This window comes from Tasmannia lanceolata, unplaced genomic scaffold, assembly GCF_043159265.1.
Source record: "Tasmannia lanceolata isolate RefF3 unplaced genomic scaffold, GAP_Taslan_0.1 ptg000008l, whole genome shotgun sequence".
NCBI classification, from domain to species: Eukaryota; Viridiplantae; Streptophyta; class Magnoliopsida; order Canellales; family Winteraceae; genus Tasmannia; species Tasmannia lanceolata.
Window position 1 is genome coordinate 11,954,126 of NW_027518685.1, and position 27,433 is coordinate 11,981,558.

Here is a 27,433-nt window from a genome sequence, read left to right on the forward strand (position 1 = left end):
GTGGGTAAGAGGCTTGGCTAATTTTTGATTTATTTCAGCTCATGAACTATGGGAAGAATGGTTAATGGTGTCTAATAGTAGGGAGGCGAGGCTGGTTATTGCTCAACTGTAGGAGCCTCCTAGCATCGGATTCCAAACTTTGGCGGCTATAGCATGGGAAACCTAGGACCGGCGGGGATAGGTGGCAGCCTAAGAGATGAAGAAAGGAAAACTATTTGGGCTTTTTGGGGCTCTATTGGAGCCGCAAATTCTAATGAGACGGAGATGAGGGCGGTTCACCAAGGAATACAGATGCTAGAGAAAGATTGCTTAGACAAAGTAATTATGGAGTGCAATTCTTTAAATGTGATAAAGTGGTTAGATGGTAGATCATCTCATCCGTGGCGGTTTGCCCGGTTGGTACTTGGTAGATGAAATATCTGACATCGGTGGTTTCCTCGTGTTTCTTTTCCTTTTAATATAACTAGGAAAAATGCACGTGTGTTGCCCGTGGGACCTAAATATCAGTTCAAATAGTGCAAAATGAAGTGGCAATCTAATATTGTAGTTGATTAAAAGGAACAACTACCTAGGATCTATTCATGTAATAGGGAAAACAATATTACTTTACCTTTTACCGAAATTTTCATCTGAGACCGAAACGTCCACATTTCCAAGACGATCGAAACTTAAATTGAAATTTAAAATCTTGCTCTTAAAATTTCGACAGTAATCCAAATCCGGTCAATCCGAAGTTGTATGAAATTTCTAACGAAAACATGAAATTTAACCGAATTTTCAAAATTTCGATCGAAAATTCATTTCCCCCCGAAATCCCATTCTGAAATTTAAGGAATATCCCAAAAAAATATGGATTTTATCCCTTATTTAATATTATCCTCGAATTTCGGCCAAAATTACTGAAATTTTGACCGAGTTAAAGTATCTTTTAAATTGATTTTTATGGATTTCGCTGATTTCTCCTAAAATCCGACTAAATCAATGAACGACTATTTTTCTCGTATAGAATTTTGACCAAAATTTCTGTAATTTCGGCTAAAATTTCAGGATAATATTAAATAATTATTAATATTATTTAATATTATCCTAGCCCTCCAATCGATATAGGCTGATCCTAGCCCTCCAATCAATAGAGGTTTGCATAATTATAGTTCCTCTTCAGTAATTATTAATATTGTTTAATATTATCCTAACCCTCCAATCAACATAGGCTGATCCTAGCCCTCCAATCGATAGAGGTTTCCATAATTGTTGTTCCTCTTGAGGTGCCTTGAATCCGTCAATATTTTGAAAGTGTCCTGCATGAGTAATATAAATTATCAAGTAGTAGTTTCGTCATTGTCATATGTCTTTACCTTTTCTTGGTATTTTTTTTCGTAATTGTCATAGACAGGTACCGTGTCGGTACTTTTCGTATGTAGATTACAATTTTACCCTAAAGAAAGTAGTTAATATCATAACTTATTATTAAAGAGAATAGGCATAATACAGCTGGGATATAGATGGGATTTTTGGCAAAGGGTGGAAGAACTTAACCCACGATTCCGCCTTTATATATAGTAGTTAGATTCTTTTTTTTTCATGACATAGGGTATCCCCACCCCAAATTGAGAAAAGTATGGAATGCGGGGAATAATTATCGATTTCGGGTACTTTTTAAAACAATCATCAAACACGGGTGATTCCTCAAAAACGGGTGGAAAAAAGACCTCAATACCCTTCGACATGATCGGAGTCCTCGTATGTTACCCTTCCTGACAATTTCACAACGCAACGTCAATAATTATCTTTAAAGTTTATTTTATTATTTCTCACATCTCTTTTGGTTGAGAACGGCGACGTTATTGAATATTTTATTATTTCTCACGGCTCTTTTGGGTGAGAACAACTACGTTATTGAATATTTTATTATTTACACATCTCTTTTTTTTTTTATGGGTAAGCTGGGGTTAGGCGGACCCCTACCAGATTTCTTTAGAAAAGATATTTACACATCTCTTTTGGTTGAGAACAGCTACGTTATTGAATATTTTATTATTTACACATCTCTTTTGGTTGAGAACGGCAACGTTATTGAATATTTTATTATTTCTCACATCTCTTTTGGCTGGGAACGCCGCCGGATTCTAGAGTACACCCCCAGAATATCAAGTACGCCACCGGATTCAAGAAACACCCATCGTTCAAAGGTATGAAGTACGTCGCCGGACTCTAGAGTACGCCGACGGAATATCGAGTACGCCGCCGGATTTTCTGGGTTCAAACATGTGTTCCAAACGTATCAAGTACGCCGCCTGAATATCAAGGTGTACGCCAGCGGAAATAGGGTGTAAGCGGAAATAGGGTGGATGCTGGTGGAATTCAGGGGTACGCCGGCGTAAATAATTGGTACGCCGGCGAAATCTCATACTACTAGAAGATGCCATTGTTCCATATTGATGTCCACGTGTCGTGGATCCGACCGTCTATGCATATTGGCAACGGTCAAGATTTTAACGAACCCAAGGGACTCTGGGTTTAAAGGAAATTTTCAAATCCAAACCAAACCAGCTGTATATAGAGGCGTCAGCGTTCCAAAAAGTTTTTTAACACGTGTAAAGCATCCATCCGTCTCTGGTTATTTCCGACGACCAAGATAGAAATGAACCCAAGGTTCTGTCTGTTCAAATACACATTCAGACGAACCAAAAGAAGCGAATCACGCTAATTGAATGGGCATTAAATACACCCAAGGTTTTGTCGGTTCAAATACACATTCAGACGAACCAAAAGAAGCCTTGTGAAGCGCGCCAATTTAATGGGCATTAAATACAGCGGGGTTTTCTGTAATGAAAAAGGAAGATAAAGGAGATTTATGTTGATGTCAGAAGGGCACCTGGGTCTTTTTTTCTACTGTTTTTGAAGAAGAATCACCCGTGTTTGATGATTGTTTTAAAAAGCATGCAAAATCCATAATTTCTCGAAACTATTACCTACATTATGTACTTTTCTCCAAGCACAATCACCCATAAACCCGGGTAAGGCCGGGGGATTCGAACTCGGGTTAACGGGGAGCATACCCATGACTTTAAGCCAGAGGGCCACACCCGTACAAGTTAATTTAATATAATTCTTTGCCATTCAAAAAATAAATAAAAGAGGAAGAGTCACTCTCAATCATCAGATGACAATTGCCAAAGTAAACGTTAGCCAATTAAATTCCCATAATAGAATGCAAAGAGATTGTAACAAAAACCCACACAAGGTTGTAAAAGAACTATAAAAAGCCTTCATGCCATTGTACTTCGCCGAGTTTCAAGACATTCTAAAAACGGCATCCAACGAAACAATATAAGGCCAGGAAACGTACTCAACTAGTCAATTTAAATTGGGAAATCCAAACCGAAAACAGTTGAAAGAGATAAGAAGCAGGAAACGGAAATATTTGTAGCCATTGATTAGAATCCATCAATCAAATCTCTCCACTCCAGCTTATACGTACGTAGATTGAGATGAAGGAGAAATGAATAAGATTGGCTCTTTGAAAAATCAACTGGCAAAAGTGGAGCCATTTATGTGCATTTTAGGAGAACGAGTAAAAATGAGTTTCTTTCGTGCCACGTTCACGTCATAACTGGTTTGAGAGTTCTCGTTTACCTCTTCAAAGCTTACTTTCTATAAAAAGCGTAACTGCCTAATCCTCCTAAACTTATCCCTATAAAATCTCCTTTCATAACTAGTTACAAACATACCAAAACAAGTAGTCCCTTGGGAGATAAAGAAACCTAAGAAGGCAACAGGAAAACGTCTGCCGCCGGTGATCTACCCAAACTCCGGCCGGCAATCCAAACTAAACTGCGGCAATGGCGACAGATTGCATCGAATCAGGCCCTGAAGAGCGTGCTACCTGTTGCTCATCAGCTTACGTTGTGACTTTCACACAAAAGGTAAGTGGTCTATAAAATGTTACATTGGTTGTACATTGATAACATCTATATTTTTCTTTATTATTTGGCTAATGGGTTTTTTTTTGTTTTTGATTTTTAGTTAATAGCGGAGATCATTGGGACTTATTTTGTGATCTTTGCCGGATGTGGTTCTGTTGCCGTTAATAAAATCTATGGAGAAGTGACATTTCCTGGGATTTGTGTTACATGGGGTTTGATCGTCATGGTTTTGGTTTACTCTGTGGGTCATATTTCAGGTGCCCATTTCAATCCAGCGGTTACGATCAGCCATGCCATTTTCCAAAGATTCCCTTTAATGGAGGTAGATTTCATTTTTATTTTCATTTTGGGTGTATGTAAGAAATCCATTTCACATTGGATTTCCTGTATTTTACATATCCATACGATCAAGTCTTTGGGTTTCCGAAATAGTATAATGTAAAATTTTACATTATTAACACCCTGTAATTTCAGATTGTACCACCCTAACATACCATTGGATTTTGGGCCAATAATCAGTTGGGGCCTCACCATCAGTTCACAATCTGAAATGAACAGGGCCTAAGGGATTTGCTAGGGACCATCGCAGAAATGCTATGGTTCGATAGCCGGGTTATGCAAGAGAGAACAGCTGCCTCAGATGAATTAAACGAAGAAGACAAGATCTATTTAAAAGTGAGCCTATGTGGCTACTCTCCCATGCAACAATGGCTTTTTGTTGTGGTATTATTAGTTGTCCCTTAATTTATAGTGATTTGCTAGGCAATTTCACGGAGAGCCATTTTGCAGCTGACTTTGGCATGCTGATTATATATTAAATAAATCCATTATAATTAATTAAGTATAATTTAGGAAAAACATTTTATTCAAATAAATTGCATCTACCTCCTTCCATTGTCTCAGCCAGATGATATTTCCACCCCATTTTGGTTGTTGCTTATTCCTAAAAATGATGTCATTTCTACATCCTTTTTTTTTTTTTTTAGTTTTAGAAAAGACAAACAAAATGAGTGAAAATTCTGGAAGAGGGGGTGGAAATATCATTTCCCTTTTTTAACTTAGAGGCATGAATGGTTTTTAAGGAGGCTTCTGATGTATCTACCACATTTATAAGTTGATTTTCATTCTACCATGTACAGGTGCCTTGGTATATTGATTTTCATTCCCTTTTTTAACTTTGAGAAAGAGAAACAAAATGAGTTGTTTTCTTCTAAAAAAATGATGTCATTTCTACCTCTTGTTTTAAAGTTTTCGAGAAAGACAACCAAAATGAGTGAAAATGCTGGAAAAATCTTTGCCCTTTATTAACTTAGAGGCAAGCATGGTTTTTAAGGGAAATTTAAATTTATCTACTACATTTATAAGTTGATTTTCATTCTACAATGTGCAGGTGCCTTGGTATATTGCTGCTCAGGTACTCGGGTCAACTCTGGCCAGCGGAACATTGGCATTGGTGTTTTATGAATCAAAACCCGAACATTTCTTTGGCACTGTTCCAGCGGGTTCCAATGTTCAGTCATTTATCATTGAGATTATTATCTCTTTCCTCTTGATGTTCGTCATCTCTGGCGTGGCAACAGATAGCAGAGCGGTGAGTTTTATTTAGGCTCTTTTCTTCCTCTCAATTCAATTGGAATAACTAGAATTTGGAAAGAGAAATGGTAAAGAATCTCTTAAAATTAGGCATTAGACTTATTTGGCTTGTTTTTATTAGTTTCTGCTTTACACATTGCATAAATTTATACCATAGTGCCTAATTTTAAGAGTGTCAATAAAGGCCAAAGAGTGGGGTGCCCCCATTAAAAAAAGGCGGGCGAATTTATCATTTTTCTTTTTTTACTGTTCATCCAAGTTAGCCCTAGTAGATGGTGGTTTTTCCTTCTTTTCTCCAAATTTTCGTCCCCTTATAAATGTTTTAAGCATTTTGCAGATTGGAGAGCTAGCGGGGCTTGCAGTTGGATCGACCATAACGTTAAACGTCTTTGTTGGAGGGTAACTCCTCTTCCACTCCATGCTCTTTAATTACAACAAAATGTGACAGAGAAAGATGTTCTAACAATAATAACAACAATAGTGATAGTATATAGTAGTCACAGTAATAGTAATAATAATAAGGAAAATGTATATCTGATTTAAGTCTTCATATTTCTTTCGTCTATTAGTATCATTGATCTAGTACAGGTAGCACATGTGTACAAGGTCATGGATGGCTCATCGACTACAAAACACACTGGTAGTATGGTCCTAACATTTGATCGACCCATTAAAATCTGGATTGTTGGCCATTTCCCCCCTGATTGCTTTGAAGTTCATTGCTTGATAGTTAGAACTCCACTAGTGTGATTTATGGGACATGGTTAGTCCATGATGTCCAGATTAAGGACCCCAACCTTGGAAAAAACTAAAAAAATGTCTAAAGAAGAATGTTGCAAACAATAAAGGAAAAGCTAGCCACTTTGTACCCTGAAAATTTCACAGGGTGTCTTCACACACGGAAACGGTAAAACGTGGTGGTTACCACTTACCACAGTGGTGAAGGGGCTACACCTTACCCTTGAAATTCGCGTAGATTCTTATTCACAAATAATACTCTTATATTAATCTTAGTCACATTTTTAATTTAGATCAAATGCACTAGATCATTTCTCATCAAATCTCAATTCCCTAATCCTGGTTTATATAGATGAATTAGTTATGTATTAACACACAAAAGTGGTATATGTGCAGGCCGATCTCTGGAGCGTCAATGAATCCTGCGAGGACTTTGGGACCCGCCATTGTTATGCATCACTATAAAGGGGTGTGGGTTTACATGGTGGGGCCGGTCATCGGTACCATAGGTGGTGCTTTTGTGTATAATCTCATCAGGTTCACAAAGAAACCGCTCCGAGAGCTCACCAATAGTGGTTCCTTCCTCAAGAGTGTATCCAGATGCCCCACTTAGGAGCCTCCAACTTTAGAACTTTGGTTTTTTGCCTTGTAATTTGAGAAATTAGGTTTCCTAATCTTGTTACAGATTATTATTTAATTGAAATTTTGGATTTTGATTTCTATGGTTTATCTTTGATTTAGGCCATGTTTATCAACCATGAGTTTTTTTTTCTAGGGATTATTAGGGGGCATTCTTTAACCTTTCATTTTCCGCTTTTTAGCCATAAAAAATGAGAAGTCTGTTCCTTAGTGATTTCAACAAATTCATCCTAATTTTTAGGCATTATTTTCTGAATCCTGCACTAATTTAGGATCTTTCCCCCTCTCCACTCAACTTTTTAGCATGAAACGTGCTCACTCTTAAACCATTTAGCTTGAAACCACATTTTCCACGTCACCTGCCACACAAAATTGAGAATTTTCAGAGATAGTAATTAGTTAAAAAACACAATTATGATTCGGAAGGACTCTAAAGGATAAAAATTAATCCTCATTTTTAGAACCAAAATCTGAAGAGTGGTTAAAGAACACAACCTTGCTTACCCAATCCGGAGGCGCAAAACAAGGGGAAAAATTAAGGGAAATGATAGATGCACCCTTTCTTTACATGAGACAGCCAGCAGTGGCAATCAGGTCCATTGAATCCTTCCCATGTGAAAGACATCATCCCCTCTGCTGGCTGTCCCAAAAAGGGGTGGATATATCACTTCCCAAAATTAAACTCCACCCAAAATATTATTTATTTTCCCCTTATTTTAGCAACTCTCACGCTCTCCTTACTCATGCCCTCTCAAGTCTCTTCTTCTCGCACCAAATTTTTAAAGCCAGAATCATCCTGTAGAGATGATTTTTGGGGCATGGCCGATCTATGTTGAGCCCAACTTTTGAATGGTTTAGATCACCAATAACATGGCCCACAAAATTTTTTTCCCGCTACACTTCTGTGTGCGCTAGTTCACAATATAGTAAATTTTGTTTCATCCATTCATAATCTTGTAAACCTACCTATCTTGCACTGATGAACTTGATCCTAATTCCATATCATTTGATTTAGAATTGCTATCAAAATGCGAGTTCATCATAGAAGTAAAAAAAAATCTCACCCATCAAATAATCCCAAATATCTTGTGAGTCGATGATGCTGGGATTTCACGCAAAAATCAAAGATCCCACATCAGCAAAGTTAATGGATGTGGAAGGTCTCATAAGGACTTGGGTACCTGGGTCCCAACAAGTGATATGCTGGTCCATAGTTAACACCGTGCCACCCAGTGTGAAAGGGGAGATTCTTGGGGACGCCAAAAGCAAAGATCGAATGCCAAGGGATTACAAGGATGGAAAAGTGAATGGATGTGGAAAAGGCTTAAAAGAGACTAGTACACCCATCTTCCTGGGTACCAACAAGCGACTGCTCATTGGCCCATTGACTTGACCGTTTCTTCTCATACTGACATCTCACATCTGCCTACGATTAGATCCTCACATGGAACGACCAATAATGAAGCGTGTATCGCAAGAAATACCAAAAAACCCTATAAATAGCCAAATCCATCGCAAAGTTCATGTGATTAATACTTTTGGCCCCTCTAAATTCAGGATTTACCCCCTTGAAATTCGTAGTATTTAATGCTTTTTTGATGAAGAATGCTAGTTTTTCTCATAAAGCTAGCCTTTTTCCCGTTATAAGTAGCTCTCAATAATCCACCTAAAGTAACTCTCTCTCTTTCTTTCTCTCTCACTCTCTAAAATTTTTGGATAGAGGCTAACCGGCCAAGGGAGGGAATGTTTGATTTAACAGGCAAACGCAGAAACAATAGGGGGAGGTCACTAGGATGATTCAAACTGTTCATTTCCTGGGCCACAATGTAAATAGGCCACTTCTCATAAAATATCTCCATAGGATTATGCTAACTATCCGTTCTACAATGGGTTACCATTATAGAAACCTCTATAGATCAAAGGGTTAGGATCATCCCATGGAGATGATTTATGCGGTTCAACCTATTTACGTTGTGACCCAACAAATGAACACTTTGGATCATCCTATCACCTATTTACGTTGTGACCCGACAAATGAACACTTTGGATCATCCTATCACATTGGCCGATAGTTCTTTTTAAAAAATATTGGGCTTCACGTTCACACAACATATAAAATCTCGGGAATTATTATGATTTTCAAAATAGAAAGCAATCCTTTGGGCGAGTGGGGGCTTGGAATTTGTTAAATCACTGGCGTTCTTGGGCCATGCTATGCATAAGTGTAAAATAGTGGGCCCCACTGCCTCAAAATATGCTGTATAAATTGTGGGCTCCCTCTAATGCATGGGTGAGTGGGTGATGGTGGGCCTCACCTATCGAAATATGAAGTGTAAAAGTGTGGGTCCCAATTTGCTATAACAACCATTCTTTGCCTCCCCTAGGCCAAATTCCTGGCTCCGTCCCTGGCCCTATTCACCCCTCCTATATTTTCTGCACTGGATCCCGTTTAGAAGTGTTTTCCTTCTGGTCTTTTTTGTGCTGCAAATAAAGCTTGCGTTACTTTTTTAGTGTTATCGTTTGGACTGCGTCAGCTAATGTACACTCAAAAGTAGTATAAAAAAGAAAAGAAAAAGAAGATGACTCACCACCACCCACTCGATTTTGTTACTTCCCACGAATCTCTTTCGTTTTGTATCTTTACATTGCTTCCTAAAATATTATAAACCAAATAGGGGGTTACATGGTGTTTGCCATGTTTTTCTAAAGAGACTACTCGAAACAAAAGTATTGGTAGGACCCAGTGTTTGATGTTCCAATCCAATTATCTATTGGATCAACAATCCTAATCATTCTATTCATGGAGATTTTTGAACCTGAGAGAGAGAGAGAGAGAGATGATTTTATAACTGCATAACCCGGCTTGTCTTTTGTTTGTATAAACCCCACCCAGGTTATTTTCGGTCCAAGTTTATGGCTGTCAGGTAAAACCTGACCCAAGTTGCAACCTTAACACGCACCATATAAACATGAAAATGATATCAGCACAATCATGATTTAATAATTGCATAAACCCAGCTTGTCTTTTCTTTTTTAAATGCCTGTAAGAGCCTTTTGAGAAATGTAATATCCTTCTAACAGCCCTTTAAATGCTAAACGACAGGATGTTGCGTGCATCTTATCAAAACATTGCAGTGTTGATATCATTTCCCATAGTAAAATACAAGATGAGTTAGTGCAACTATCAAACATGGTTGTGTTGATATCATTTCCCTATAAAAACTAGTGATTTATACGTCAAAAGGATTTGATTGAAACCAGTCCAATCACTTTTAAGGGAACGGCCGATATTAATCTAACTGAAAAGCAAGGTCCTTTAGTCTCAGCCATTCACGGGCGGATTTCCACTCGAGAAAAAGGCCCCTGACTCTCGTAATTTGACCCCCGAAGAGACGCCGAAACGGAAAAAGAGGTTCTAAAAATTACACTTTTTAAGTGGTGTCTGAAAGACATGAGCTTCCGACAAAGCCTTTCCCACACTCGTCGCTTCCAGGTCTAAAAAATCTCTCTCAAACCCTCGCTCGATTTTATTTCCGTCCCGCCGGAGTCTTCAATTCTCCGGGAAATCCTCCCGGATTGAGATTTTCCGGCCGCGTGACGGAAATTCAGCGTCCTGAATCTCTAAGATCTGCAAGATTTTCTTCCTTTCTCTCCAATTCTCGTTCTCAGCCCTAATTTCTATACAATTCGATACAGAACCCTAATTTCACCTTTCTTGTTCTTTCCTGCTCAATTCAGTCAATCATTAATCCTAATTTAATCCGAAACTTACAATTTTTGACGAAAAGGGGAAAAGAGGGGAAACAATTTTGGAGGTTTGTGGAGATTGGGTTGAAAGATGGGGGATCCTTTGGAAAGATTGGGATCTGAAGCAGATGTTGGATTGGAATCGAGTATGAAGGAGGATTTGAGTATGGACATTGATCCTCCTTTCAGGCAGAATTCTGCAACAGCAGAGGATTGGAGGAAGGCTTTGCACAAGGTCGTTCCGGCCGTGGTCGTGCTGAGGACGACGGCTCCTCGAGCGTTTGATACAGAGGCGGCCGGAGCGAGCTATGCCACGGGTTTTGTCGTTGATAAGCGAAGGGGAATCATCCTTAGTAATCGCCATGTTGTTAAGCCTGGTAATTTGGATTCTCTTGTCTAATCTTTTTCTCACTCCGCATTTGTAATTTTAGGTTCCAGAGTATGGATTCTTTTATCTTTTTTCATTCGCTTTTTATATGTTTAATTCTTATCTTACTGGTAGTCAGCATGCTGTTAAGCCCTATATTTTAGCTTCCCTTGTCAAATCTTTCTCACTTGCTAGTTGTAGTTTTAAGTGTTAGAGTATGAATTCTTTTATCTTTTTCATTTTGCTTTTTATATGTTTAATTGTTTTCTTACTGGTAATTGCCGCGTTGTTAAGCCCTGTATTTTAGCTTCCCTTGTCAAAATCTGTTATTTGTAGTTTTAAGTGTCAGATTATGAATTCTTTTTATCTTTTTCATTTTGCTTTTTGTATGTTTATTAATTCTTATCTTACTGGTGGTCGCCGTGCTGTTGAGCCCTGTATTTTAGCTTCCCTTCTCAAATTTGTTATCTGTTGTTTTAAGTGTCAGATTATGAATTCTTTTTTCTTTTTCTTTTTGCTTTTTGTATGTTTATTAATTCTTATCTTACTGGTAGTCGCGGTGCTGTTAGGCCATGTATTTTCGCTTACCTTGCCAAATTTATTATCTGTTGTTTTAAGTGTCAGATTATGAATTCTTTTATCTTTTTCATTTCGCTTTTTGTATGTTTATTAATTCTTGTCTTAGTGGTAGTCGCCGTGCTGTTAAGCGCTGTATTTTAGCTTCCCTTGTCAAATCTTTGTCAAACTTGGTATTTGTAGTTTTAAGTGTTATGAATATGAATTCTTTTATCTTTTTCATTTTGCTTTTAATATATTTAATTCTTATCTTAGTGGCAATCGGCATGTAGTTTAGCCCTGTATTTTAGCTTCTCTTGTCAAATCTTTCTCACTTGCTAGTCATAGTTTTAATTCTCAGAGTATTAATTCTTTTATCTTTTTTCATTTTGCTTTTTATATGTTTAATTCTTATCTTAGTGGTAATTGGCATGTTGTTAAGCCCCTGTATTTTAGACATCCTTTTCAAATCTTTCCCCCGTGTTAGTTATAGTTTTAAGTGTTGAGTATGAATTCTTTTATCTTTTTCATTTGCATTTTGTATGTATAATTCTTATCTTACTGTGTTTATGTTTTTGTAGGGCCGGTAGTCGCAGAAGCAATGTTTGTCAACCGCGAAGAAATTCCTGTACATCCCATATACAGGGATCCTGTAAGTCATCTTCTCCCAATGTTATATTACTTTTTACTTCGGTCTTTCATTGTTTAGGAAATTTTGGAACCGGTTGCTTGCGCACATTGACTTCTATGGGTTATATTATCGTATCAGTATTTCGTTGTCCACTCTCTCTGAAAATCCATTTCTTGTACTTAAGTAGTATTCTGACCAGGTCCTGGTTCTGAATTTGTGATTTTGTTTTTCTCATCCGAGTCTTGCTTTGAATCAAATATATGTATGGTGCAATATGCGTTGATGCATGACACAAGTTCTTTAAATGTAGAGTTATGAACAAGATATTGGAATGGTTCAGGCATTTCCTCTAGTGTTCATTTCTGATATTTTTGCGTTTGTGCCTGTAGTTCAATTAGTCGAGGGTTTGTGCCTCAACCTTGTGGTCATAGGTTAGAGAGAACATAAATGAGACAAAAAGAAGAGGTTCAAAAAAATGTAACTTCATTGGGTGGCTGCTCATTGTTTTCTCCCTTCCTAACTATGAACAATCTTGTAGTAAAAGCTCGTACGGGTGTTTCTGGTTTGTGCTTGATTAGACATGAAGCATTTCCTTTTCTATGGTCCATTCCTTTAAAATGGAAAAATGCACCAAGACTTTGAAAATATCATAACACTAAGTAAAAGGCGAAAAGAATTGTTGTGGCTATGATAATTTTTATGTTAATATGTTACCCTCAAAAGTTTTATTAATGACTTCCATTCCATCCTTAGAAGCTAGGGGTATAATGAACATAAATGAGAGAAAAGAAGAGGTTCCAACAAATGTAACTGCATTGGGAGGTTGCTTTCCATTTAAAAAAAAAATAAAAAATAAATAAATAAATAAATAAAATAAAAAATAAAAATAAAAAATAAAAAAAAATATATATATATATATATATATATATATATATATATATATATTGGGAGGTTGCTTGTCCTTTTCTCCCCTAACAACTATCAACAACCTTAGTTGTAAAAGCTCATACGGGTGCGTTGGGTTTGTGCCGTAGAAGGTTTCCTTCTCTCTGAGTCATATTTCTTTCAAATAGAAAAATGCACACAGGGCTTTAAAAGTAATGTCATTTTTTTTTTTTTTTTTGTATTTAGTGGAAATAACATATTACTCCTTGACTGTAATTTTTCAAAAAAAAAAAAGAAACATATTTTTCGTTGAGACAATGCTTCTTACCATGGACGGGTTGGGAGGAAATTGGTCAGCATGGCTATTCGATGATGTTAAATTCGTTTATTTTTTATTTTTTCTGTATTATTTTTATATTAATTAAGAATAGTTCTATACTTATTTATTTGGTTGGGATGGATTTGGGTAGGTGCTAGATTGGTTGTTTCACTCTTATCTGAACCAGTGTTTTTACGACGGTGCTATACCATAAATTTTCATCATATAACAATAGACGTATGTCGGCTATTTGGGGAACATAGTGTCCAAGACATTTGCATGTCTGATGTCAAGATATGCCATGCCTAAGTTTCTTGATGAAGAGTGGTGCTAAGTTGATAGTCATTTCTACCCTGTTTTTCTAATCCATTCCTTATTGAATTTTTACTGTTTTTAGGATATACCCTAATTCCAATTTTATGAGATGATTGAACCTGTTTTAGCCGTTGCTTCTGTTTGATACAGTGATCTTACGAAAAAAGATTGTTTTTTTCCCGATATGCCTGTAAAGAATCTGGAGTGTAACTGCCAAGTTCCAGTTATAGTTTATTTTTCATTGAAGCATGATCTGTTCCACTAGGTCAATTGGGAGCATCTATGCAGTTTGTACATTTCTATGGTTAATGCACTTGTGTATGTCTCCACAAATGCATGCATACTTTCACTATGGGGCATATGTTTATGAGTGTAAATGTGACTAATGTATTTGAATTTCATTTCATATTCTTTCCAGGTTCATGATTTTGGCTTCTTTCGTTATGACCCTGGGGCAATACAATTTCTTAAGTATGATGAGATTCCTCTCGCTCCTGAAGCTGCATGTGTTGGACTAGAGATCAGGGTGGTTGGTAATGACAGTGGCGAGAAGGTGTGTATTTTTTTTATTGTTTCTGGTTTTTGTTTTTGGGACATTACCTAATTTCTATTGGCTATGGTTTCTTCAAACCCGCATGCACATTTTCTATCTTGTCTTTTTCTTCTGTTTCGGTAAGATAACAGTCAATGCATTAAAATGAAGAAAAGGAAGTCAGTGACCCCAGATTAAAAGCTTACAATATATTACTCAAAATAATAACAAGAAAAATAAAAAGGACAGAAAAAAAACAGCTAGAGAAGTAACTACAAGAAATGAAGGGAATCTCTGATGTGAAAAGATGCTTGATCTAGACTTTCTCTATCCACGTCATGCAGTATCTAATTGAATCTTCTTAAGACAAGTCCAGAATAGGGGTGCTAACTCTCAAATGATTTCCAGTTCTATGTTCGCCAACTTCCCCAGCATGACACCTTTTTGCCCAAGTAGTCAGTCACATTAGAGTACTCACCTGCCACATTTGTCTCCGCAACCCCCGCACCCCTAATTCTGCCTTTAAAATATGTAAACCTGTGAGAAGTTGCCGTTCTTTCGCTTCCTTATAATCATTTATAGTGATTAAAAATGTGGATGTGGGTCAAAATGCGGCCAAGAAAAAAATCCTTGTCGACTCGGCGCAGATGCGGCCAAGAACGCGGTTGACGCGGCTGAGTACTAGGTTGACACAGTCATAATTCGGGAGAGTCAAAGGAGTTTTTATTGACTTTGTAGGGCAAAATGCGGAACGCGGCGGCAAAACGCGTAATGGGGCCAAAGGAAAAGAGAGTTGACTCGAGGAAGTCCACGATGACATGGGGGAGTTTTAAAACTATGTTTACACTGGGGAGAATAACTCGATATATCTTTGCTTAATTATTCATAAATTTTCTTGAAGAATTAAATTTTCATAACTGATATTGCATTTGCAAGATTCATATTAAAAGTTCAAATCTTATGACCCTGCAAGTGAATGCTTGAATGCATTCTTTGTTGTCAAGATGTTAATCATGTTAACGGGAATGAATTGGGGCATCATGGTTTGAGAACTGTGGAAATGCTGTGTAAGCTTAATCATTATATCTGCTTTTAGCACATGATTTTCTATTCCCACTAGGACCATTGGCCTTAATGGATCATCTTTTGTCTAATATTCTGAAGATACTTATCAATGCTCAGTTGGTGCTGCATTAATGACACAATTACTAAACATGTTCTTATGGTTGTAAGATGCGGAACATATTTTTCGCTGGCCTTGTTTGCTGGTTCTTTGACTACTATCATGATAACAGAAAATTTCCTTGCTGATCTAGCATTATGAATTTGCAGGTTTCAATTTTGGCTGGCACTCTTGCTCGCTTGGATAGAGATGCTCCTCACTACAAAAAGTATGCGGCGTTCTTTTACAGGGTCATATTTTTTTTTTGTGTATGCCTGAAGGAAAAGTTACTCAGACATTGCACTACATTTGTGTGCATCATATGGGCTCTCTTACTTGCATATTCAGCACTGGTTAATAGGGAATGCTGTCTTTCTCCATATTATATTAGTTATATTTCTTTTAATATTATTGATGACTTGGGTCGCATTGGTTTCTATGTGTCATGACTCAATTTCTAAGGTAATATAAGTCGGGGTTGAGCGCGTAGCTCAATTGGGTGGTGCTTTGTGTCACAACCTTGAGATTGCGAGTTCGACCCTGGCTTACTTTTGAAGGTATTGTACGTAACTTTTTTTTTTTTTGAATGGCAACGATTTTATTTAGAACATAGATGACTGAGGTGGTTAGGTCCAAGTCACACAAAAAGAGAGAACTGCAATTGATCGAGGGGGAAGAAAATTGAAAAATTCTAAGGCTGTCCTGCCCCTGCCAATTCTGTCTCTAGCTAACCGTTCCGCCTCCGAGTTGGCCGACCTCCAAACGTGACAAAAATTGATAGAATGTACTGCAAACCTATCCAAAATCCTTTCCATCATGTCCGCAATTCTCCATGTGTAGGAGGCACTGGTTCTCAACCACCAAATGACATTGAGAGAGTCTCCTCCACTATAAGACACTCATGGTTTGCCGCCACTAGGTGAGTACCAATGAGAATGACCTACACTTCTGCAATGATATTGTCCAAAATGCTCAATGGGCCAGAGAATGCCCATTTGGTACCACCATATGAATCACGCAGAAGGCCCCCAACACACGACAATCCCAAGTTTCCCAAAGAAGATCCATGCACATATCAGAAAAAAAAATTAGGGAGTGCACATATCAGCATTCCCACTTTTTGTACCTCATGGTTTATTTGAACAATATTTAGAATTTAGTTTTGAAACCTATAATATTTAGAATCAGTTTGGCTTCATGCCCGGACGATCGACTATGGAAGCTATCTTCTTGATTGGGCAGTTAATGGAGATATTTAGAGAAAACAAAAAGGACCTTCATATGGTTTTCATTGATTTGGAGAAAGCGGACGATAAGGTTCCCAGGAGTGTTATGTGGTGGATCTTTGAAAGGAAAAAAGTACCTACTAAATATGTTGATATGATTAAGGATATGTACAATGGAGCAGTAAATAGTGTCGGAACTACGGATGGCATGTCTAGTGAGTTTCCAATTACAATAGGACTGCACCAAGGATCACCTCTAAGCCTTATCTTTTTACTCTAGTTTTGGATGAACTTACAGAGGGAATCCAGGATGAGGTGCCGTGGTGTATGTTATTTGCAGATGACACAGTATTAATTGAAGAAACTAAAGCAGGAGTTAATGCTAAGTTAGAGTTATGGAGAACTACTTTGGAATCCAAAGGTTTTAGACTAAGCAGGACTAAGACAGAGATTGAAGACATCCGTAAAATAAGAGCAGGTTGGTTGAAATGGAAGCATGCTGTCGGACTTCTGTGCAATCGTAAAATACCTACCAAGTTGAAGGGAAAGTTTTATAAGACAGCTGTGAGGCCAACCATGATGTATGGCCCATAATATTGGGCCACCTAAGAAGCAGCATTTGCATAAGATGAGTGTAGCGGAGATGCGAATGCTTAGATGGATGTGTGGCCACACAAGGTTAGATCGAATTAAAAATGAAGACATCTGTAAAAAGGTGGAGGTGGCACCAATTGAGGAGAAGATGAGAGACTACCACTTAAGATGGTTTGGGCATATCCAACGTAGGCCTTTGGATGCTCCAGTGAGAAAAAGCGACTCGTGCCTAGTTGATGGAGTAAAAAGAGGTAGGGGCAGACTGAAAACAACTTGGGTAGAAACAGTGGGAAAAGACTTGAGGGCTAGGAATATAACAGAGAACATGACTTTGGATATGATAGAATGGAAGAAAATGATTCATGTAGACGAACCCAACTACTGTCAGGATTAGACTTAGTCAATTTGAGCCGGGTAGATCCTTTCACCTTCTTCATGAAAATTTTCTAAAGGATTCATTAGCCGACCCCAACTAGTTTGGGACAAAGGCTTAGTTGAGTTGAGTTTTGAAACCTATAATATTTAGCAGGTGTCTAGTGAGGTGCAATCAAGATGCCCAGAAACCCAGAAGGCTTCTGGTGGCCCCTTTAAAAATTTGATTGTTTCTTTCCTTCCAAATATCCTCGATGGAAGCTAGGAGAGCAAGGCGTCAGAGTTTACCCCCCCGAAGGCTAGGTAGCGAAGACATTCCTCAAAAAGATTATCTATATGACCGGGAAAACCCAGGCCATGTCACTAAAGCCCAAATGGCTCTATCCATCCGACAGTGAATGAATAAATAATCGACTATCTCCCCTATCTCAATACATAAGCCATAATGGTCAACACCTTCCTGCGACCTCGAAGGTGGTCAATTGTGAGTATTTTGTCTAGGGCACATCTTCGAGAAAAAAGTGCAAACTCTAGGCGGGGATGGAATTCAAGCTTTATGCAGGGGCGAGGATGATGACACTGCACTAGACAGTGGTAGAAAGAATGAACAAAGAACACTCCATCAGTTTTCCACCTTCAAAGCACTTTGTCTAAAGCTTCGAATAAGACTTCATATCCGAAACACAGGAACGATCTAACTAGAAAGTCATTCAAAACTTGATCGAAGAACCAGCGTTTATTGAAGAAGTAATAGAGCCGATTACAAAAAGTACTAGTTTGAAAGGCTCGTTCTTCTTATCATTAAAAAAAAAAAAAAAAAAAGGAAAAAAGAAAAAAGAAAAGAAAGTCTAGTTCTTCTGTCTCCTCCAAATTCTTTTATCTTCCGCGGACCGCTTAATGAACATCACCTCTAGTATAGCCATTAAAGCAGCAACGCTGATGATCTCTCCGTCGAAATGCTTAAAGCAGCAGCCTTGATGATCTCTCCGTCGAAAAGGTTTCTATGAAAGTTTATTATCTAGTCAATCTTATTATTTTCTACACTAAAAGAGTCTTTCACCAACACATCCTGCTCATACGCCACCCTGAATAGGACCTAGAATTCATCTATCAAGGCTCGCTGTCCACACCAAGGATCTGTCTAAAATCTGATTCTACCACCCAAGCACTCTATGAAACTATTCCCTCTCTTAATAACCGGCCAACCTCCTATAATATCCCTCCGCACAGTTATCCCCTTTTGACTATACTCATCCACTGAGTGCCTGTCCCCAAACCCCACACCATATTTACCCGATATCACCTCTTGCCAAATGTGAGATTGGTCCTCTCCAAACTTCCACATCCATTTGCTTAAAAATGTCTATTCATCACCTTTAGATTTCTAATTCCCAAACCTTGAGTAGATTTAGGTTTACATACATCTTCCCACCAGACTAGGCGGAATCTTCTCCTTTCATCGGAGTCATCACACAGGAAATTCCTCTGGGGCTGCTCAATACGGCTAATGACACGCACAGGACATCTTAATATAGATTTAAAATAAAGGGGCAAGTTAAATAGAACATGTTTGTTCAACATGATTCTGCCACCCACCAATAACATCTTCCTCTTCCACAATGAAAGCCTCTTCTCTATTTTTTCAACAATGAGATCCCAAAGAGGCCTTCGAGGCCTACCATAGCAGATCTGGAGGCCCATATAGGTACTTGGAATGTTCCCTATCTTGCACCCCAAAATGAGACCATATCTTTCCCCGTCCTCCACATTGAGATTAATGCCCATTAAAATTGATTTTCTGAAATTAGTGCGTTTAGCTGATATCGCCTCTTAACACTGATTGATAGCCTTCAGACTTTTAATTATAACATCATCAACAGTACAAAAGTCAAAGTGTCATCGACAAACAGGTTTTGCGTAACTTCAGTCCCTGAGTTACCCAATTTGAAGCCTTCTATGAGATTGAGTTTTTTGGCCCTATCATTCATCTTGCTCAAGGATTCCTCAAGGATAATGGAGAGAAATGGGGAAAGCAGATCACCTTATCTTAATCCACGAGTAGATTTGAAGAAACCATGAAGGGACGCATTAATCATTTCGGAGAACCATGCCAAACAAATGCATTTATACACCCAGTTCCTCCATCTAATGCTGAAGCCCATCCTCCTCATGGCATAGCCCAGGTAACCCCACTCCATTCTATCATAGGCCTTCCATGTCGATTTTACGAAGGACTCCCTGAGGTTGTTAAGATTCGTTAATCACTAGGACATTGTCCAAAATTTGCATTCTATGTATAAAAGCACTTTGGTTATGCGAGATGGCGAAGACTCCTTTCTCAGTCCTCTCTGCTAGCACCTTTAACTAATCTTTGTTGCTACCTCCCCTCCTCTAAACCTAAAACCCTAAATAGACTCTTATTCCAATATTGTATTCATTGTATCCTATTGGTCTCTTTCTTGTTGCTTATCAGAGACTGTTGAGAATTGGATTAGATTGATGAATGTACTGTTATTTGATTATCTCATGTCTATTTTAGATTGTAGTTGCTTACTCGTAAGATTTATTAGTTTGTTAAATGAGTACCGTATTTATATTGTTACAACTTACGATCATATAAGTAATTTTATATGTATGTAACACCTTGTATCCGTGTCGACACTCGACACATGAATCCGTATCCACAAATCGTAGCTTTTTTCTTGCATCTCGACACACCATCTCCAACAGCTTAAGCTTTTGGACTTATTGTTCATTTCATAAATTTTAATGTATTTCTCTTTTGATGCAAGTGGCAACTAGAAAACAAATTACCACTACTTTTCTATTCATATCTCTCAGGATAATTCAGTCTTTTCTTAAATTTATTTAGAAAATTTCAGTCCGAAATTTTTGGATTTTAAGAAATTTCAGATGTCTGTTATTTTCAGATTGTGAACTCAAATTCTCCCAAACTAAGGATCAAACATGAAGAATAACCAGTCTCACAAATTTGAAAAGGAAATAGTCAACAACTAGAATAAAATTCAAGCTCTAAAAATTCAAGCAGCATAAACAAATAAAGCAGCAGTCTATGTGCTGGGTTTTGTAGGGTGTACTATGCTAGCTTCTCTAGTCAGTCTTTGACACATACATATATGTTTAAGTTAAAATGGGGTTTGACTAAACATTTTTATGTTCATGTTAACTAATGGGATAACTATTTTATGCAGAGATGGTTATAATGACTTCAACACATTCTACATGCAGGTATGTTACCTGATCTTTGATGGACATCGTCCTTACATCTTGCTTGTAGTTACAAAATGGTTATTTCTAGACCAGGGTGATTTTTGTGTTCATGCTTCCAAATGTTACATGGTTTTTTCATATTCAACTTCTGATACTTATTTATGCTTGACTATTGCCCTCGACTATTACATTTTTTCTCATTTATGCTTCACCCATAATAAACATTTAATTGGACTCCTTTCAAAATTTTGGGTTGGTGTTGCTGATGGCCTATCTTATGTAGAAACATCATGCATCCAAAAAACTATCAATGCTTTTGACAAGTAATTGCATCGGAATACTAAAAATATCTGTTTGTACACGATGTTTGACTGGCTTTAAAGACCATCTTTTTATTTAATCCATTATTTCACTAGTTATCCTAGCAGGATACCTGACGAGTATGAAAAAATCAAGCAATAGAAATCAAGCGTTTTATTGCATATGGTGAAGAAAGATGGAGAAAGGAAGAAGTCACGATGGGGAAAGAGGTGTTCGTGTGAGTTAGAGGAACTCTACGAAAACCCAAAACTTTTATTCCTAGTGATCTACTTTTATTCATAATGCTCTACTCTTTCAAAATGGGTCAGTTTGATGCTCCGCTATTGCCCACTTGAGAATATCTAATTTTATAGAAGAGACAAGCTTGTATACCTTCGTTTCAAATCTTCAAAGATGCGACCATTACACTCGTTCCATAATTTTCAAGCAATAGCAAAGGGAGTCAGGTTCCATGTGCTTTTACCTTCTTTCTTACTTCACTGTTTTTCCAGCTGATGTGCAAATTAGACCAATAGTTATTGAATATCCAGTCCACTCCAATGCATCTCAAGATGCTACACCACACTTTATGGGTATACTCAAAATGAATGAAGGGGTCTCTGACCGTTTCTTCTTACACATTATACTTGATTACTAATGTTCGGTAAACTGAAATTTTTTCTTCTCAGCTTGTCATCAGTGTTGATGCTATCAGTAATCAATCTCCAAACAAAGGCAGCTACCTGAGGTGGTGCCGTAACTCTCCAAGCCATTCTTCTAGGATGGGAGATTTAATCTTCTGTGCCAAGATATCTGTGGAAAGACCTTTCCAAGAAGCTACCATTTGACTTCCATATCCAGCAGCACGTATCAGGTTGGGAACCCAAAATGTAAATTTGGTCCATCCTAGAATTAAGCTCAAGAAAGCACTGTTCTTTCTGATCTTTAAAGAAGCATCGGATGTTCCAATTCCATTCAACCTTGTTTTTTTTTAACTGGAATTCCATTCATCCTTGTTTTTTTTTAACTGGAGTTCCATTCAACCTTGTTGATAACCTTGGCCACTTTGCAAATTTTTTCCTGCAAATCCGGTATAGAGAAGGGTACTTGTCGCAAAGACGAACATTATCCAGCTAGCAATCTTCCCAGAAATAAATAGCGTTAGTGCGTTACCTTGGCCAATGAAAGTCTAGTACCTTTGAGAAGATAATCGACAACCGAGCAGATCAAATGCCAAACTGAAAATCCTTTACCATTGGTTGAGCTTTTAGTGATCCAAGGGAAATTGTAATTGCCATTCTTTACTTGAATAGCCTTATTCCAAATAGCATTTGATTCCACTCCATATCTTTAGAACCATTTGCGGAGAAAGGAGCAATTTCTTTTGGGATCATCAATCCCAAGCCGCCATATTTTTTTTGCCCTGCTAAGCACTTTCTCAATCTATCTAATGCTTATGCTTTTGAAGTTTTCCTTTCCATCGAGAGGAAGTTCCGCTTATGTTTTTCAATCTTCTTTGCAATAACGGAAGGAATCTTAAATGGAGACATAATAAACTAGAAGATTAGCTAAAAGATGAACTGATGAGAGCGATTCCCCCTTCCAGTGATGGCTAGCTTTTCTTCCATGAAGCTAGTTCCTTTCGATTTTGTCTATGACCACTTACCACAAGGTGTTAGAGTTAGAGGCGACTTCGATTCCCAAAGGAAGACCAACATAAGTAATCTGAAGAGTATCCGTCTTGCAACCCAAAGCCTTGGCCATATTGAACGATCAGGACTTTCCATTTGGAGTGGTTTGACTTCCTCCCTTCGTGAGAGTAGTATTTCTCCTTTTTTGTTTTTCCTGTTTTTGTGTTTCTTGTTCTCTTGTAGTGGTCCTCATCGGCCCACTTTCTCTTTTCATTAATGATATTTCTCTGCCATTTAAAAAAAAAAAAAAAAAACGATCAGGACTTTCCAATCTTTATGCCTATGGCAGTGCTTTTTGATAGGTTGATCTTCATCCCTTAAACCTCCTCAAACCATCATAAAGTAGCTATAATATTTTTGAGATTCTTCAATTTTTTGTTAGGATATGTAATCACGTCATAGAGGGCGAGCCTTGGCGCAACGGTAAGGTTGCTCCATTGTGACCTGGTGGTCACGGGTTCGAGTCACGGAAACAGCCTCTCTGTAAAGCACGGGTAAGACTGCGTACATCTAGCCCTCTCCAGACCCCACAATGGCGGGAGCCTCGTGCACTGGGCCACCCTTTTTTTTATATGTAATCACATCATCAACATATTGAAGATGAGATATGTTAAGAGATTACTATTGATTTTCACCCACCAAAAGGCCTTTACAATTCCGCCTTAGAGATCACTAATTTTTAAATTTCCCCCAATTTATTTCTTTGATAATTTGTCTTCCTATAAGCACTTTGCTTTGATTTTTCTATCATTTTGCTAATTTACCATGATTATACTGAAAGAAGCCTTGAAAACATTTAATCAAAAGCTAAAAGAAAAGTAGTTTCACATTTTATCTTTGATCAATTCCTTGAGTTTTTGTTCAGTGCTTAGATCTCTCTCTCTCTCTCTCTCTCAATGATAGAATGGGATGTTTACCAATGGGAAATGAAACACAATAACCAGAAGATGATTGAGTTGGTCATGAGTGAAATTATAACTAAAATTTTATGCTCCCAAGAGCTAAAAGAAGGTGGTCACTATTCACTAATAACCATAGAAGGTTGATTCAGCCCATTTCTAGCAAGAAAACCTGCTGTAGAACTTGTGTCCCTCCTAATATGCTTAAATTAGATGGGGAGATTTCTCACAATGTCCAGAGTCTTGTGTTCTATGGTTTAGGTGTCGTGTATCCTAATCCTTCTGTTTGAGATTTGTTAGAATATGTAACTTGCCTAAGGGCATTTAGGACTTTGTACATTCCTTTATGTTTTAGTATAAAGATATCCAGCCCCCAATTCCTAGGTTTGCTGGTAAGCCTCACACCCCAAGTTTTTCAACCCCCATCATTTTTCCTCCTCTTCCTTTCATCCCTTGGTAAACCCTACCACTCTTTTCTCCTTGTTATTATGTGTTAGATCTTCATCTCTTACTCTTACCCTACTTTGATTCTAGTTTGTCTTTGCGGCTCCCCTCTGTGCCTCATGGCTTCCCTCTTGTCAAGCTTCGTCGATGTCCGTCATTCTTGGAGCCGCGTCTAGCTTTCTTGGCGTATCCTAGTTTGCCCACCTATTTTGTTATCTCCTGTTATTCGTCTTGGTTTGGATTGTCTGTTTCTTTCTTGCTTGTTGTTATGGAGGAGGTGCTTGACAATCCTTCCACAGGAGTGGCTCCTGGTGTTCGTCCGACACCCTCTTTGGCGTCTTCTTCGTCATCATCTCTCTGTGTGGATGGATCATTCCCACATATCACTACTGTTAAGTTGGATGGGGCAAACTACGTTACTTGGAAAGCAGCCGTCGAGAAGTATCTTATTGCCCGTGGGAAAGCCCACGTCATTCGTCGTGATCCTCCTCCTACGACGGATCCCACCTTTGATCGATGGGAACAGGAGGATGCTCTTGTTTGTACCCTTCTGTGGCAGAGTATGGCCCCTCACGTCTCTGGGCCCTTGATGCTTCTGCCTACTGCGAAACGGATCTGGGATCATGTTACTCTTCTTTACTCTGGCGTGGCAAACATTAGTCGGATCTGCTCTACCTATTCTGAGTGGGTGCGTTTCCGCCGTGGTGATCTTCCTCTTGCCACCCATTACAGCCAATTCGTTGGCCTCTGTCAGCAGCTTGATGTTTACATGCCGCTTACCATGGATCTCACAGAGGCTGCCCGTTAGAGGGATCAGATCCGTGTTGTGCAGTACCTTGAGAGTTTGGGTCCAGAGTACATGCATCTTCGTCAGCAGATTATCGGTTCTGGCGCTATTCCTTTCCTTACTGAGGTTTACTCCCGCGCCCAGCAGTGCTCTCTTGGTGATCCAATGATATCTGTTCCTATTGATGGTTCTGCTCTCGCGACCTATGATGGCAGTACTCGCCCGCCTCGTGGTGGAGCCTCCTCTGGTTGTGGCCGTGGCCGTGCCGGCCGTGGTGGTGGTCGTTCTGGTGGTGGACGTGGCCGTTCTTTTTGCACTCACTGTCAGCGCGAGGGACATTATATTGACCATTGCTATACCCTGCATCCCGAGCTTCGTCAGGCACGCTCGACTCACATGGGTGCTACTACTGCTTCGGCTTCAGATTGCGCTCCCTCTGCTTCTGTTCCTACACTAGCTGATTCCGCCTATACATTATCCCGTGCCGATTGTGAGGAGTTTCAGCGTCTGCGGCAGTTCTCGTCCTCCCTCTGCAGGTTTCGCCCAGCCAGGTAGTTCACCCACTACCCTTCTATCTAGCTCAGGGTCATGGATCATTGACTCTGGCGCATCCAATCACCTGACTGGTAACTCTTCTCAGCTTCATTCTTTTCGCTCTTTCTCGTCTCTCTCTCAGTCTATCACCCTTGCTGATGGGTCCACTACACCTATCACTGGTGTTGGTCATATCTCCCCTCATCCTGCTCTTACCTTATCTTCTGTTTTATGTGTACCAAAATCACCATTTGGTTTACTTTCAGTTAGCCAAATTACTAAATCTCTTCACTGTTCTGTCTCATTTTTCCCATCTTACTGTTTATTTCAGGATCTCTTGACTGGGAAGCGATTGGAACGGGTCGTGAGGTAGATGGACTCTATTGTCTTGACTGCCGGCCGCCTACTGTCTTACATAGCTCTGTGGATACATTTCAGTGGCATTGTCGCCTGGGGCATCATTCACTTCAGCGGCTGCAGCAGACTTCTCTGGTTCCCGGACCTTTTTCTAGTTTTCAGTGCGAGTCCTGTGAACTCGGGAAGCACCGTCGTGTGTCGTTTCCGTCCCGGATCATTAGTCGAGTGTCTAGTCCATTTGAATTAGTCCATTCTGATGTATGGGGACCCTCTAGGGTCGCGTCTACTACTGGCTTTCGGTATTTTATTGTGTTTATTGATGACTTCTCACGCATGACCTGGTTATATTTACTGAAGAGTCGATCCGACGTGTTCTTTGCTTTTCGCACATTTCATTCTGAAATTAAGAATCAATATAATTGCAATATTAAATGTCTTCGTACTGACAATGCTAGAGAATATTTTTTTGATACTAATGTCTTTCAATCCTATCTCTCCCAACATGGGATTTTACATCAGTCTTCATGTGCGTACACCTCTCAACAGAATGGTGTTGCTGAGAGGAAACTTCATTATTTGCTTGAAGTAGGTCGCACTCTTCTTTTTCAGATGAGTGTTCCTAAGGCATACTGGAGTGATGCTCTTCTCACGGCGTGTTTCTTAGCAAATCGCCTTCCTTCCTCTGTCTTAGAGGGTGCCTCTTCTTTCGAGATTTTATCTCCTAGTAAGGAACAGTTCCCTCTGGCACCTCGTGTATTTGGATGCGTTTGTTTTGTTCATCACCTTGGACCTGGCCGTGACAAACTCGATCCCCGGTCTGAGCGTTGTGTCTTTCTGGGGTATTCCCGTACGCAGAAAGGCTATCGTTGCTATAGCCCTCGTTTGCGTCGCTGGTTTGTCTCAGCCGATGTTACGTTCTTTGAGCCTGAGGCATTCTTCCAACATGACGCGGCATCTTTCACCCTTTCTCTCGAGTCCGAGGTCTCGCTTCCCTTACCAGATCTACCTGCTTCTCTTCCATCATCTCCTATTTCCCTGCGGCCCGCTTCTGCAGCTTCTACTTCTTCTGCCACGTTGGAGAAGCCAGCTCCACCTAAAATTACACAGCAGTATCAGTGGCTCCAAGTTACAGATATGTCTCTTCTACCTCCTCTCGCCCAATCATCTTCTGAGCCGATGATCCCTCTCTTCCGCTCTCAGGTATCTTCTCTTCCGCCTTCCTCTGTTGTTTCTGATTCTCCTATTGCATCTCGTACGAGATCCTGTTCCACTGCACATCCTATTTCGAGTTTTGTTTCTTATGATAAGCTCACCAGTACCTTCCAGAGCTTTGTTTCCTCCTTGTCTTCTATGTCTTTACCACAGTCAGTGGCTGAGGCTCTTGACCATCCTGGCTGGCGTGATGTTATGAACCCAGCGCTCTTCATAGTAATGATACATGGGATCTGGTTTCTCTACCCCCTGGTGCCCGTCTTGTTGGTTGTCGGTGGGTTTTCTCCATCAAATACCTCCCTGATGGAACTGTCGAGCGCTTAAAAGCACGGTTAGTCGCGAAAGGATACACTCAGACTTTTGGTGTTGACTACACT

General features: G+C 39.1%; 2 protein-coding genes across 3 annotated transcripts in view; both read left to right on the plus strand.

Annotated features, from left to right (window-relative positions):
• The first annotated feature begins 3,713 nt into the window (after positions 1-3,713).
• On the plus strand, positions 3,714-6,977 carry LOC143882968 (putative aquaporin NIP-type). Its single transcript, XM_077386340.1, has 5 exons — positions 3,714-3,926; positions 4,027-4,248; positions 5,317-5,517; positions 5,857-5,918; positions 6,654-6,977. The coding sequence occupies exons 1-5, from the start codon at positions 3,843-3,845 to the stop codon at positions 6,868-6,870; spliced, it is 786 nt and encodes a 261-aa protein (XP_077242455.1). The 5' UTR covers positions 3,714-3,842; the 3' UTR covers positions 6,871-6,977.
• Positions 6,978-10,202: 3,225 nt separating this feature from the next.
• Positions 10,203-27,433, plus strand: part of DEG7 (DegP protease 7) — a 55,017-nt gene continuing 37,786 nt past the window's right edge. Inside the window, exons 1-5 of one of the 2 annotated variants that reach the window (XM_077387884.1) lie at positions 10,203-11,020; positions 12,147-12,217; positions 14,134-14,268; positions 15,580-15,638; positions 20,814-20,850. In XM_077387884.1, coding sequence (XP_077243999.1) covers positions 10,735-11,020; positions 12,147-12,217; positions 14,134-14,268; positions 15,580-15,638; positions 20,814-20,850 — 588 coding nt within the window. In that variant the 5' untranslated portion in view covers positions 10,203-10,734. The remainder of the gene's footprint in view (positions 11,021-12,146; positions 12,218-14,133; positions 14,269-15,579; positions 15,639-20,813; positions 20,851-27,433) is intronic. The other variant, XM_077387885.1, reaches the window with a different exon arrangement.